The sequence below is a fragment of the Rhinopithecus roxellana genome, chromosome 2 (assembly GCF_007565055.1).
Source record: "Rhinopithecus roxellana isolate Shanxi Qingling chromosome 2, ASM756505v1, whole genome shotgun sequence".
Lineage (NCBI taxonomy): Eukaryota > Metazoa > Chordata > Mammalia > Primates > Cercopithecidae > Rhinopithecus > Rhinopithecus roxellana.
The window spans coordinates 180,331,205-180,345,286 of NC_044550.1; the positions used below are offsets into that span (position 1 = coordinate 180,331,205).

Genomic DNA, 14,082 nt, shown 5'->3' on the forward strand with positions numbered 1-14,082 from the left:
AATGCCGACTGCTGGTGTTCACACCGTTGGCTCATGGGGAGAGGTGACGGCTGTCTGTCTGCGGGCTCCCCACAGGAGGGCCCGGTTCTTCCCCTGGAAACCAGAGCACCACCATCCATCACTGGCCTTGTCATTGCTGTCAACCGTCAGGAGCCAGAGCTGCCCTGCGGTGGGACGCCTGGGCCTAAGCACTCGCAGAGGTGGGGAGCAGAGCCAGGAGGTGGGACGTTGGAGCCAGGTCGCTCTGGGGAATTGGCAGAGCTCTGTTCACTCCCAGGCCAGGCCAGGTTCATGGACAGCTCTCCAGCCAGAGAAAGTAACCGACCCACAGTGCCTGGAGGGAAACTGGTGATAATTCAAACATGTTATTATCTCAGGCAAATCAAATTGTTTCCTCCCCCAAGTTTCCCTGCTGTTATTCGAGGGAATCACAGCAGACACTGGCCACTACGGCCCCGGGATCTCTCCTGGAGCGTGGTGACAACGGTGGGGATGCCCTCCTCCCCTTGTAAGCACTGAATAATGCTGTTTCGGACAGCATTTCCAAGGAGCTCTTTGTCCTTGAACTGACAGTGGGAACTGCCAAAGCCCCGTGTTCTGTCTGAGCTGCCTCATTAACGTTTTGCGAGGCTATACAGCAAGCTCATTAGAGGGGCCTGCAAGCGGGAGGGAGCAGCTCCAGGTGCCCTGATACCTGCTGCCTTCTGAGTAGGGCCTCGGGCGCCTGCTACCCCCCACCCAACCCACCCTCAGTCTCTCCACACCCCAGAATAAAATCATAACAGCAGCTGCCCCGCAGCCACCCTGCTTTGAATACTGAGTGTCCCCTGGGCAGCGCATGGAGGCTCCGAATGCACTGTTCCATGGCATCCCCACAGCAGCCCGTGAGGGTCCCCTCATGTCACAGGGAAGAGCTGAGGCTCGGGCATGCATCTAGGTCTCATGTCACAGCGGGGAAGTGAGGTTCGGATAGGCTCGGGCCCACATTCTAGGTCCTGCTGCCCCCACGCTGCAGCCCTGAGCCTCGGTCCACCTCTGCCTGTGGCCCTTACCCACTCTACTGGGTGGTCTGGCCGCCTGGGCTTCACCAGGTGTTCCTGCATCTGCCTCCTTGCTCAGCCCCACGCTCACCCAGGGGAAGCCTCAGCTTTCCTCTCTGTTAGCTCCAGGGACTGGTGTAGGGCACGGGGGTGGCAGGGCCTCTGTCCATAGAAGGAAGAGATGGAGGTCTCCCCACTACAGCCGTGGTTATCACACCTTTCAGGGCTTAACAGAACTATTTGCACTGGAGCTGCCCTCAGCACAAATGGGGTGAAAGTCAGTTCCCACCTCCCCCAAAACACTCACTGTCTGAGGACTGCCTGCCCCAGGCCGTCTCACAGGCCTGCCATTTCTAAACAGTGGAGACCTTGACAAGCAAGAAGGCCTGTGTGTCAGGCTTGTCATTTCCTGCGGGGAGTGGGGCTCTATCTGAGATGTTATAAGTGCAGAGTCTAAGAGAGTCTTCAAAACCCATGACTGAAGGGCCTGGAGCAGGGACCAGGCCTCAGGCCACCTGTACACCAGTGTCTAGCCCAGGGCCTTCACCAGTACACTGAGAAATGGCTGTGGGAAGTGCTCAGAGCAAAGACTAAAGGAACAAACACGGTAAATGAATGAATTTATAGGGTGACTGAGGAAATGAATGAGTAAATGACTGAATCATTTACTCATTATGTAAATGAGTCATTTACATAAAAGTGATGAGTTAGTGAGGTAATGATGAATGAGTGAATGAGTAACAACTGAGTGAGTAAATGAATGAGTAAATAACTGAGTGTGAGTGAGGGAATGAATGAATGACTGAGTGATGAGTTAGTGAAGTAATAAATGAGTGAGTGAATAAATGAGTGAGTAGGTGAGAGAATGAATGAATGAGTGAATGAGTAAATAAACAAGTAAATAGCTGAGTGTGTGACTGAGAGAATGAAAGAGTGACTGAATGAGTGAGCGAGTGACTGAATGAGTGAGTGAATGAGTGGGTGGGTGCATGAGTGAGTCACTGAATGAGTAAGTGAATAAGTGACTGAGTGAGTGAGTAATTAGTGAATGAGTGACTGAGTCTGTGATTCAGTGAATGAGTGAGTGGCTGAGTGAGTAAGTCTGTGACTGGGTGAGTGAATGAGTGACTGGGTGAGTGAGTCTGTGACTGAGTGAGTGACTGAGTGAATGAGTGAGTGACTCAGTGAGTGATTGAGTGAGTGGGTGAGTGAATAAGTGACTGAGTGAGTGGGTGAGTGAATGAGTGACTGAGTGAGTGAATGAGTGAGTGGGTGAGTGAGTGCATCTGTGACTGAGTAGTTAAACGAATGAGTGAGTCTGTGACTGAGTAAGTGAATGTGACTGAGTGAATGAGTGAGTCTGTGATTGAGTGAATGAGTGAGTGGGTGAGTGAGTGAATGAGTGAGTGAGTGACTGAGTGAGTCTGTGATTGAGTGACTGAGTGACTGACTGAGTGAATGAGTGAGCGGGTGAGTGAGTGAGTCTATGATTGGGTGAGTGAGTGAATGACTGAGTGAATGAGTGAGTGGGTGAGTGAATGAATGAGTGAGTGGGTGAGTGAATGAGTCTATGACTGAGTGAATGAATGAGTCTGTGATTGAGCAAATGAGTGACTGAGTGAGTGAGTGACTGAGTGAGTGAATGAGTGAGTGAATGAGTGAGTGGGTGAGTGAGTCTGACTGAGTGGTTAAATGAATGAGTGAGTCTGTGACTGAGTAAGTGAATGAGTGAGTGAGTGAGTAAGTGAGTGAGTGGGTGAGTGAGTGGGTGAGTGAGTGAGTCTGTGACTGAGTGGTTAATGAATGAGTAAGTCTGTGACTGAGTAAGTGAATGAGTGACTGAGTGAGTGAGTGAGTGAATGAGTGAGTCTGTGATTGAGTGAGTGAATGAGTGAGTGAATGAATGAGTGAGTGAGTGAATGAGTGGGTGACTGAGCGAGTCTGTGATTGAGTGACTGAGTGAGTGACTGAGTGAATGAGTGAGCAGGTGAGTGAGTGAGTCTATGATTGGGTGAGTGAATGACTGAAAGAGTGAGCGGGTGAGTGAGTGAGTCTGTGATTGGGTGAGTGGGTGAGTGAATGAGTGAGGGCAGAGGGAGCCTGTGCCCGCAGGTGTCATTGCCCTGCTTCACAGATGATGGATGATGAGGCTAAAATTCCATATTGCTGGTGGAGGGTCTACTGCTGAAGGGAACAATGCCTGTCTGTATTCAGGAGAGAGCAATGTCAGGCCTGCGACCTCCTTTCCAAGGAGGTTACAAACGGTCTATTCACAAAAGCCGAAATCAACACTCCACCTTGAAAGGGAGAGCTCTTTACCTAGGGTCAGAATGATTGATGCTGGTGCCCCTGTGTTTGAAATCTCAAGAGACTACGAGGGAGTCCTAGCTGGCTCCCGCCACATGGCACATCTGTGGGGTCCATACCATTCAAACCCATTTATGGACATCTCCTGTCCACCTGGGGCCACTTGGGTGGACCTGGTCCCTGGAGAATGTGAAGCAAATGGGGATCCTGGTGCCAGGCAGGTTGGGAGGAAGTTTGGGAAGCAAATGGGGCCAAATCTGGGTGGGAAACTGTCAGTGATGGGGAGAGGCCACGGGGGGACTGGGCGCTCTGCCTGAGACATCTCCATGACTTGCAAGTCGGTTATGGGGGTGCTCCTGCCCCCAGCGCTGAGTGGCCACTGACACCAAGAAGTGACTTCCTCATCTTGAGACTCAGTTTGCTCTTGGGCAAAGGTTCCATGAGAGGAACTGGTGTGGTAAATGGATAAGCGACTTTAACCGTCATATTAGTTGGAATGTGTGTGATAACAAACATGCCCAGCCGCCAAATCCAGGAGATCCCAGGGAGTCTTGCTTCGCAGAAGGCTAAAGCAGGTGGAAGTTTTTAGTGTGAAGAAAGTGGCAGGTAGATGACAGTTCAGTGGGCACATGGAGATGGTGAAATCTCGGAGATGGGATGTGATGCTTGGTTTGAGAAACCTTGGACAAGATCCTCACTAAGGTTCCTTTCATTAAAAAAAAAAAAAAAATCTGCACTCCCTTCCCGGGAGCCAGGCATATGCTGGATGTGACACCAAAATTGGACCCCATCCCTGCCTTCCCTGGGGGACCAGCCTGTGGAGCTGTGACCGTGGGACATGTCTTCTGTCCCTTCTCAGGCCTCATTCCAGGTGCTTCGTAGGCTTGGCCCCTCACAGAACCCGTGTGAGCCAGGTGGTGAATGGATGGCTGGATGTCCCTCAAAGGCGAGGCTCTCAGACTTGCCAACCCTGAGCAGCAGCCTTGGCCCTGTCATTGCTGGCTCTTCAGCACTGAGAGGACAAGTACTGTATAAATTCAAGGCAGAATTGCTGCCAGAGTAATTACTAGAAAAGCCAGGGGAGAGTGTCCAAGAGGGCAAGTGAGGTTTTCCACCTCCAGGCAGCCCCATGCAGGTGGACAGTCTGTGACAGCACAGGGGAGAGCCTTGGACAAAGGGGCCAGGGCAGGTGTAGACTCCAGCTGAGACTCTGCACTGAGGGTGGGGCAACTGGACTCCTCCTCCCCACCACTATCCCTTCACTGCATTATTTCATGCACGATGCTGTGTAAAGCCAGGAAGCAACCTGTGTGATGAAAAGATGTTGCTTTGGGAGTGGCAGCACCTGGGTAGTGGATCTTGCTCTGCTAGCTGTATGAGCTTTGATCTGTTTTCACCTGTCTGGGCCTTGGTTTCCTCATCTGTAAAATGGGTATCACCAAACCATTTGGGATCATTCAAGGTAAGTGAGATAAGGCAACTACAGCACCTAGGACATTCCTTGTACCTGAGCACCTGCCACTAAATGGAACTACTAAATGAGTTCAAGTGACATGCTGTGTGCAGCACAGACTCAGGACCTGGCTTTTGCCTCTAAAGACAGAAGCTTTCTCCCTCCCCTCCCACCCAGTTAAAGACTTCACCCAGCAGGGCAGTAAATGGGGAGAGGAGTCGGGCAGGGATGGGGTATGGGTGGATTGAGGGTGGAGTAGGAGAACCACAGCCCCAGCCTGAGTGTCCTGACCCAGGAGTTCACAGGGCAACCGCAGTGTCTCCTTTATCTCTGTCCCCAGGGCCTGCAGCGGGCCTTGTACACAGTAGGTTTGTCCCACCGGGCTCTTAGAGATGTCTGTGGAACTCAGCCACTTGGCAAAACTCCCACATTTCCATCACAGCTTCTCTGAAGCTGGGACCACCCCCAAAGGAGGCAGAGTCCCATAACAGATGGGACATCTGGACTCGTGGCATTAGGAGAAGGCCTTAGTTGTGAGCAGGGCAATGTGTGGGGTCTGAGGAGAGCATGCATTTTGGGATCAAGCAGACCTGGGCAGGAGCCTGGGCCTGCCCTGGTCTGAGCCACGTTGCCTCAGGCAAGTCAGAGGCCCGTCCTGGCCCTAGTGGGGTCACCTATGAATGAGATGAAGGCACCTGCCTCACAACGCATGGTCCAGGCCCGTGTGTGGGGACAGCCTGGTGCAAACTGTCGAGTGACGGGGTAGGGAGTGCGTTCCTCTCGCTGGAGCCTTTGCCCCCTCATGAAAGGATTCAGGCTAGTCCCTGGAGGCAGCACTAGGGGAGAGCCAATGGCTGAGAGAGGAATCTTCCCAAGGGCACACTTGACCAGGTCATGGGAAGCAGGAGACGGAGCAAGAGCTCAGGTGAGCCTGGCTTGAATCCCAGGTCAGCCCTTACCACTGTATGGCTCTGGGAGAGTCATTTTGCTTCTCTGAGCCACAATTTCCATATTTCTAAAATTAGGATAGGATGGGAGTCCCAGGCCTACCTGCCTCCTGCAGTCATTTTAGATGATCAAAATAAAACAAAACAAACAAAAATGAAAAAGCAATGTGAAAGTCTCTTATGAAGGAGAAAGTCTTTTACAAACACTTCCATGACAGGAAGGAACCCAACCCCTCAGCTCATGCGAGGAAGACGCAGAGACTCCAAGCATCCCAGGAGCAGGTGGGGTCCTGGGGAGGTGATGCCCTCCGGACCCAAAGAGCAAGTGTGGCTTCAGAACCAGGGAGGCCACATGGTGTCATGGGGTGTGGGGAGCTGCTGGGGGATGGGCACAGTGACTCCATTCCCGACCCCAGTCTCGGCTCTTCTTTTCCAGGGCTGTGTCTGGGGTGGACGCTGACCCTGACTTGGTCCACATGGAAGCCCAGGACCTCGGTGGAGGTAAGCCGGGCAGTGCACGGGCACCAGGTATCCCTGAGTCACCTCGCGCCGGACACAGCTCGGCAGCGCCTGCGTTCAATCGCTCGTCCCCAGTGGCTGGCCCTACACAGCGGCCTCACTGCGTCTCGATGTGGCATGATTTTGTATGTGCTTGTTTTCCAGCTGGGGATGAATTGAAGTCAAGGAGCTCCACTCCAGTGGAAAAGTCTATTAAGAGGGCGATTTGTTCTGGCTCCAAGCATTGAGTGTTTCCCACTCACTCAGCCCCCGACCCCCGGCACATGCGAAGTGTGGAGGTCGGGGGCAGGGGTGGGGGTACAGGCCTGCCCACCTGGACCCAGCCAACTTCCTGCCCAGGACCGTGCATGCTGTGTGACAGGAGGGTGCTCTGAGGAGGGCAGAGCAGCTGAGTCCCCGCAGAGACATCCTCTGTGCAGGATCACCTGAGCCAGGATGTGTCACCATTAGGACAGAAATGCAGGCGTCAGCTCTCAGCCCTGCTGCTGGCCAACCTCAGGGTCTGAGGCCAGTCACCCCAGTCTCCTGGCCTGTGAAATGGATAGTGATATGAAATAAGTGAATGCAGAGTTCTCAACACGGGGTCATCACGGCCAAGCTTTCAGGGGCAGGGTCAGCTGCTGGGCGTGGTCCCCATGGCTAAGCTTTCAGGGGCAGGGTCAGTTGCTAGGCATGGCCCTCACCCCTCCCCACCCCCACCCTGCCACACTCAGGCAGGCAGGGCCAGTACTATTACTGTTCTGCGTTCATCACCAGGACAACACAGCTCAGAGGCAGTCCAGGTTTGCCTGGGGTCACAAGGTCCTGGCTGGTGCACCTCTCTCCACCCCTACTGGGAATGCTTCTCCCTTTTGGAATTTCTTACCTTTGACCTCACACACCCTGCCAGCCACCTCTGCTGGGCTCCATCATCCCAGCTCTGCACATTCTCCAGGGTCTGGAGCTCCTCGAGTACCAGTTGGGGCCACTGATCACCTGTGTCCCCAGTAAGGCTGCTGAATGAATAAGCCAGATGCCAGGGTTGCCCCTGAGTAGCACACTGTGCAAAATGTTGCAAAATAACATGTGCTACAGAGAGAAAGACTCACTGCCCGCATCACACCACGTTGTCAGAGTTAGCTATCTGCCCTTTCCAGAGCTTCAGCTGGCCCTGGATCATGAGCACCCACTGTTCACAGCTCTTTTCAACTCCATGTTCACCAATTTCATCTCGGTGGCTCCTGCATGCCCATGTGGGAGTGTGTATACCACAGAAATTGGCAAGCGCTATCATCAGGGCTACTATACCCAGCACACAACCCGTCAGCCTGAGAGGTGGCCCTAGTTTGTTGTGTTGGCTCTAGGCCTGGAACACTGAGAGCCTGACCATGGTGGGATGGATGAATGAGTGAGTGAGTGAGGGAATGAATGAAAGAATAGGTGAGTGAGTGAGTGAAGGGATGAGCGAGTGAGTGAATAGGTGAGTGAGTGAGGAATGATTGAGTGAATGAGTGATTGAATGAGTGGTTGAATAAGTGAGTGAGTAATTGAAAGAGTGAGTGAATGAGTGAGTGAGTGAGTAGGTGAATGAGTGAGTGAGTGGGTGAATGAGTGAGCTAGTGAATGAGTGAGTGAGTGAGTGAATGGGTTAGTAAATGAGTGAAGGAGTGATTGAATGAGTGAGTGAATGAGTGATCGAGTGAGTGAGTGAGTGAATGAGTGAGTGAGCAAGAGAGTGAGTGAGCGAGTGAATGAGTGAGCGGGTGAATGAGTGAGTGAGTTAGCGGGTGAATGAGTGAATGAGTGAGTAGATTGTCAACTGAGCATGTCCCTGAGCTAGTCATTTCGCTGCATCTCCAGCTGTAGGAAGTTCAGTGTTGAGCGCAGGGCACACCAGGCAGTTTCAAGGGAACATGGGCGTGGCTCAGGAGGGCTTGGCAGTGGCCTGGTGCTGCTGCCCATGTACCCTCTGTGTACACTGCCTTCCGCCTCCTTGGAACAGCCCGAACAGGTAGGCCTACCCCATTGTTTAGTGTAGAAACCTGAGGCTCAGCTTAGGGGTAGGCCTTTCTGGTTCCTAAACCCCTTTCCTTAACCATTCTCCATGCTGCTGGATCACCCAGGGCCAGAGGCAGCAGGAGGAGGAAGAAGTAGAGGAGGAGCGGGAGGAAGACGGAGAGGAGGAGGAGGAGGTTCCCTTCCCTTGGTCCCTTTGGATAAATCTTGCTCCTGGCTCACAAGCTGGAACGCAGAGCTTCCTGAGGCCTCCAGGCTCCAGCTCCTCCATATAAATTTGCCCTGGGAAAACAGAAGGACTTAAAATCAGCAGCTCCCTGGCAAAGCATGCATTCAGTATCGCTCAACCATAAACATTTGGAAAAGGGTAGAAGCACTTGCTTAAAATTTTGGGGAAAAGAACCCTTGAGCCCCACCCGCCCTCACCCCGGCTTAGGTGTGAGAGACCAGGAGGGTGTAGGGGCCGTGCATGTCTGGGCATGGTGAGGTGCCCACCATCAGCTGTGCTGACCCCTCCTGCAGGGGACGGCAGGGTCCAGAGTAGCATGAACACCTTCCTGAGGGTTGAAGGAGCTCGTGTCAGAGTGCAAGTGGCCCACAGTCCAGGATGACACCCTCGGCCGAAGGTGTCATCGCCATGGCCTTTAGAATTCAACCCATGAAGCCGCACCACAGTGGTGCTGGAGGAGGATGGAGCCCAGCACGTCTCGGGCTGTCTCTGGCTCCGGCTGGAGTCTGACTGCCTGGGCCGGCGCCTCTCTCCTGTAGGTTTTCGGTACGTCACCTGCCCGATCCACAACTGCTCCGAGAAGCTGCTGGTAGCCCCGTTCGCAGGCCCCATTGACCACGGGTCTCTGACCGTGCAGGACGATTACATTTTCTTTAAGGTAAGGTTGCTTCCGGGCCTTTGGGAAATTGGCAATAGGCGATGTGGCGGATGAGCCGCCTGTGGCCAAAATGGAATCGCTCAGAAAAGAGGCAATAAAACGGGTATTTCACTTTCGAGTGCTACTTTGCAGGTCACGGCTTCTGACCGTAGCTGTGGCTACAGGCATCCGCAGAAGCCCCCGCAAACCCAGCACTGGGGCTCAGGGACACAGAGGCTCCACCTCCCTTCTGGCCACCATGAACCTCCCAGCCACTCGGGGTCCCCAAACCTAAGCCCATTTAGCCCCATTTGGCTTTATCGGTGACTTTGGAACTGACCAGGACTGCTTCTGGTCCCGACTATTGGCCGCCAGGCACCGGCTGTCCACAGCCCTGTGACCAGGACCCTGCTGCCTGTGCCCTCAGGTCACAAGTGGGCACACCCTCAGCAGCCATGTGGTCCCAGCTAATTCAGAAACTCTAGCACACAACCAATCCATCCAGCTTTTCTTCACCTTCATGGATGCGGAACTCAGCATCCCTGAAACAGCCTAGCCCTCTGCTGAGTAGCCCCAGTCACTGGCCTGTTTCTTCTGGCCCTGAGACAGAGTCTGCTTTATCGGACCCCCATCCACTGGGTCCGTTCTGCCCTCTGGGATCCTGTAAAACAAGTCCAAAGTTTCCCCAAAAAAAGCCCCTTGAGGGCAGCTGCTGGGTGCCCTCTCCCCAGAAGGCCCTCCGTGCTCCCCAGCCGCCTCCTTGCCCTGTCTCAGCCACACTTGATCACCCCAGCTCCCCACTCTACACTCTGTGCCAAGGGCCACCATGGAGTTAGGTGCCAGGGCAGGCATGGGCATCCCAGCCCCCACCGTTAAAGCAGGCCAGACAAGAGGCTTCTGCCGCCACCAGCACTGACCTTCAGCCCTGCCCAGTCTCCACTACTCTCTGCTGAGCCCAGCCCCTGGCTTTTGATCCTCAGTCTGTGCGTTTGCTTGCACTGTTCCCTGTGCTGTGCCTCGCTTCTCCGCGGGCTGATTCCTGCTCCTTCTCGAAGACTCAATCATGCACTTCCTCCTCCAGAAAGTGTTCTGCCTCCACTTCAGGATCACTGGTGCCTCCTCTGAGGACCCCCAGCCCTGTGCCTTCCTCCGTCACAGCCCAGGCCCCACTGTGTCATTCCATACCCTTTACTCCTTTTGTCTCTACACCTGACTCAGGCAAACTGAGGCTGGGTTCTAGGTCTGAACCCACCACCTGCTTTCCCAGCGCCTAGCATTACATTTCTGCGGATGTTCACTAAATACTACAGCAAAGACAGTGTCAGCTCTCTGGGCAACCATCTCCCATGTTGAGTGGTTTCTAAACATTAGACCGGCTGGCCTGTCAAAGCCCTGCAGCCTAAGACCCCCGGAGCTCACCTATGGAGGAGCAGGCTGGGTTATCACTCTGTGCAGCAAGGGGGAACACATGCCCTGGGGAACCTGAGCGTCTCCGAGGGGTTAGAAGGGCCTGATGGTCAGGTGTGGGCTGCAGGAGGTGATTTGTGGGGGCTGCAAGGAAGCCGGGCGTGACTCTGGATTGGGGGATGTGAGGACATGAGGTCCTGCTAGGATCGGGCATCTCAATCTTTTCTAGAGGGAGGGGAGACTCGGGGGGGCGGGAGCCTCAGGGGAGGCAGGAGCCGGGCTGTGAAGCAGCAGCCCTCGCTCATCTCAGCCAGGGTGGGTGTCTGGGCATCTTGGAGGTTTGAACGACATCCACGTCTGGTCTGTGTTCGGACCCGATCGCTGGGTGGTCTCAGGCGGTCTCATTCTGCACAAGGTCACAGTGAGCTTGTCTGGTGTTGGTGCTCGCGACATTGTTTGTGAGGGGCAGGAGAAGGGGGGGCCACTGGCTCCATCCAGTTTCCATCCTGGTTTCCATCTTTCTCAACAACTGCAGAGGAAAGCTCTCCCTGCCCCAGCCCAGGCCTCCCCTGCCCTCTCCCTTCCTCCCTCCTCCCACCCTGCTTCTCAGAGGATCCGGGAGCCTGTGCTGGGATTCGAGAAACCTCAGCCCTTCCAGCCCCACTTCACCACAAACAAGGTGGCGGTGCTGGTGGCTCAGGAGGCTGCACCTCCGGTTCCGTAGCAGTGAGGATCCGTGGCCTCTGTGATCAGAAATCTGCCACAGTCCTGTCCTGAAGGGGCCTTTCTGTCTCTGGGAACAGACGTCCATGGCCACAGTTAATGGGGTTGGGATCAAATGAGCTGCCCGGGAAAAGCACTCAGGATGGTGCCGGCTTTGTTTGTCATGCCTCGAAGTTCAGTGGTCCCCTTTGGTGATGAGCTCATCTTTGGCCTGTCTCCTTCTCCATCGGAACTTTTTCCACCTTGTTCCATAAGTTGGATGCAGAGAAACAAGGCAAAGAGAGAGCATGGGGAAAGAAGTTAGTTCTGACCGAAGGAAGCAGAGGACGACTTCCCAGAGGAGGGGTGTTGATGTGGGGCTTTGAAGGATGAATAGGAGTCTGCTCATTTCAAGCAGAACAGGTATAAGCAAAGTAAAAGGGCATTTTCACTTGCTGAATATAATATGTAGTTTTCCATTCATGAGACTCTGGCTGGAGAGGGAATCAAGCTTCTCAAAGCTGTGTTTCTTCCCCCGGTTAGGTAACATCAGCAAACCGGACAAAATACTATGTCTCTTATCGCCGCAATGAATTTGTCCTGATGAAGCTGCCGAAGTATGCATTGCCAAAGGTAAGGTGCTCCCCACTCTGCCTGGCCCTGTGGCCAGGCCGCAAGCCTATCCTGACTCGTGGGGCAGCAGGACTCACACACAGGTGCTTGGCGGTTCCAGGTCGAGATGAACAAGAACAGCGTGGCCTCGCTTCCTCCAGCCACTCGACCCTCACACACTCCATTCCAGCCCACCCAGCTCTTCCAGACTCAGCTGTGCCCAGCTTCATCCTAGGCCTCTGCCAGCTTCTTCCCTCTGCCTGGTTCATCTTTCCCCGGAACTCTTGCACGTGTGGTATTTCAGGAGAAATATTGCTTGCTAATGGCCCTCCAGGCGAGCCCAGGCCTCTATCTTCTGGTCCCATCCCACTCTTCTCCTTGCTGGTGCCCAGGGTACCAGGGACCCCTCCATCCAGTGTCCATCTCCCGCTCTCCTCTGACATTGCGGGGGTGGAGATGATCTCTGCTGTACTCACCTCTGCATTCCAGCCACCTAGTATGGTGCCTGGCACACAGTTGGTGCTCAGTTAATGCTATTGCCTTTCCCTTGCTTCGGAAGGCAAAGAAGGGGGACCAGGGGAGCTGGGGACTGCCCAAATCTGCCCCTGCCCCTGCCCCTGCCTTGGGGCCTCTCTCCCTGCTGTTAATATATTATTCCCACCTAACAGAGGAGGTGATGGAAGTTCAGAGAGGCAGTAACCTGTCTGAGATCACACAGCTAGTTAGAAGCAAAGGCAGATCTCAAACTGAGGTCCGGGTGAGCCAGCCCAGCCTCATGCCACACCTCCCTCCTGAGGATATTGGGATGACACCTTCTGAAGATCTCTGTCCCACATGCATAGTTGAGAAGCAGATGAACCTTCCCTTCCTCCACATTTATTTACTGAGCACCAAATATAAACCAGAATGTGTGCTAGGAGGCCATGCTGTGAATCAGAAGCCCCAGGCTCCTGCTCCCGTGGGCTTTGCAGACAGGGAACAGGCAGGAGATCCAGTAGACAGACAAATGCATAAAATAATTGCAGGTTGTGGTTTGTGCTAAGAAGGGAACAAGAGGGAGAGACAGAGAGTGATGGAGGGCATGTGTATGAGTGTGTATGTGCGTGTGTGTGCGTGTATGCTCACGTGTTTGTGTGTGGGTGTGCTCATATGTGTGACTGATTTAGGCCAGGCAGCTATGGAGGCCCCTCTGGGGCTGGGAGTGGGAGGGACTCTTTATCCGAAGCTCCAAAGCAGCTCTGAGGAGAGCAAGGGAGAAAGTCATTCGGGAGGAGGGCAGAGTAGGAGCCAAGACCTTGGGGTAGAGAGTGAGAGTGGAGTGGGAGGGGCCAGTGGCTCTGGGCCCTCCAAGCCCAGGCTGTGGCTATTGTAAAGTGCTTGGCCACGGGAGCTTCTGCGCTGGGCACCCTCAGACCTCTCCTGAGCCAGAAATGGGAAAAGTCTAGGAGGGCTTTTAAAAACTTCTCTTTAAAAAACAAGAAAAAAATAAAATAAAAGGAAAATAAAGAAAAGGAAAAAAGGAGTGAGCTTAATAGACTGAACGCCAAGCTTGGCTGAGTATGTAAATTAAAAGCTAATGGTTTCATTTCAGGCAAAGGCACTAGGTGTCTGTCCCTCTGGAATAAGGGACCTTTTCAGCATCTGAGAAGCCTTCCCTCGATCTTGGGGGGCTACAGCATTAGAAGCTCCTGTGTCCTGGGCTCTTTGTCCTGGTGTTGGGGAGAGGAAAGTGCACAGCCCAGAATTAGCCCCATACAGGGACCCTCTCTGCTCCCCTCTAGCATTGGAGACTGGGGTGGTTGGGCCAGGAGTCAGCCTGCTGCCAAGGGTGCTCTCAGGAGCCTATGGCTATAAGTCATGACCTCTGTGACCTTGAGCGATGGCTCCCTGAACCTCTGCTCCCTAGACCTACAGATGTGATGTCAGTGAGATCTGCAGGAAGCATCGGGTCGTGTCTCCCGCTGTGGACCCTTAACAGTGTGCATTTTACCCTGATTTTCTTCTTCCTCTATTTCTACGGAAATTGGAGATCATTGAAAAGAATCAAGAGGCTCTCACAGCAATGACAGACACACACCCAGCCTCATGTCATTAAGTTTCAAGGGACGACCAGGGACTTATCCAGGGCAAGTGACATGTGCTGTGACTGTCAGTGTCCTTCCTCAGGGGTCCATACACAAGACCCAGTGACCAGCAGTTGAAGATGATGGTCACTTCCTCATCAAGAAGTGGGC

General features: G+C 53.8%; 1 protein-coding gene across 6 annotated transcripts in view; it reads left to right on the plus strand.

Moving 5' to 3' along the window:
- The window catches only part of SORCS2 (sortilin related VPS10 domain containing receptor 2), a 550,766-nt gene that overhangs the window by 465,038 nt on the left and 71,646 nt on the right, over positions 1–14,082 (plus strand). For all 6 annotated transcript variants that reach the window (XM_030924965.1, XM_030924973.1, XM_030924972.1 and 3 more), the window contains exons 6-8: positions 6,184–6,248; positions 9,030–9,148; positions 11,780–11,869. In XM_030924965.1, the coding sequence (XP_030780825.1) occupies positions 6,184–6,248; positions 9,030–9,148; positions 11,780–11,869 (274 nt within the window). The remainder of the gene's footprint in view (positions 1–6,183; positions 6,249–9,029; positions 9,149–11,779; positions 11,870–14,082) is intronic.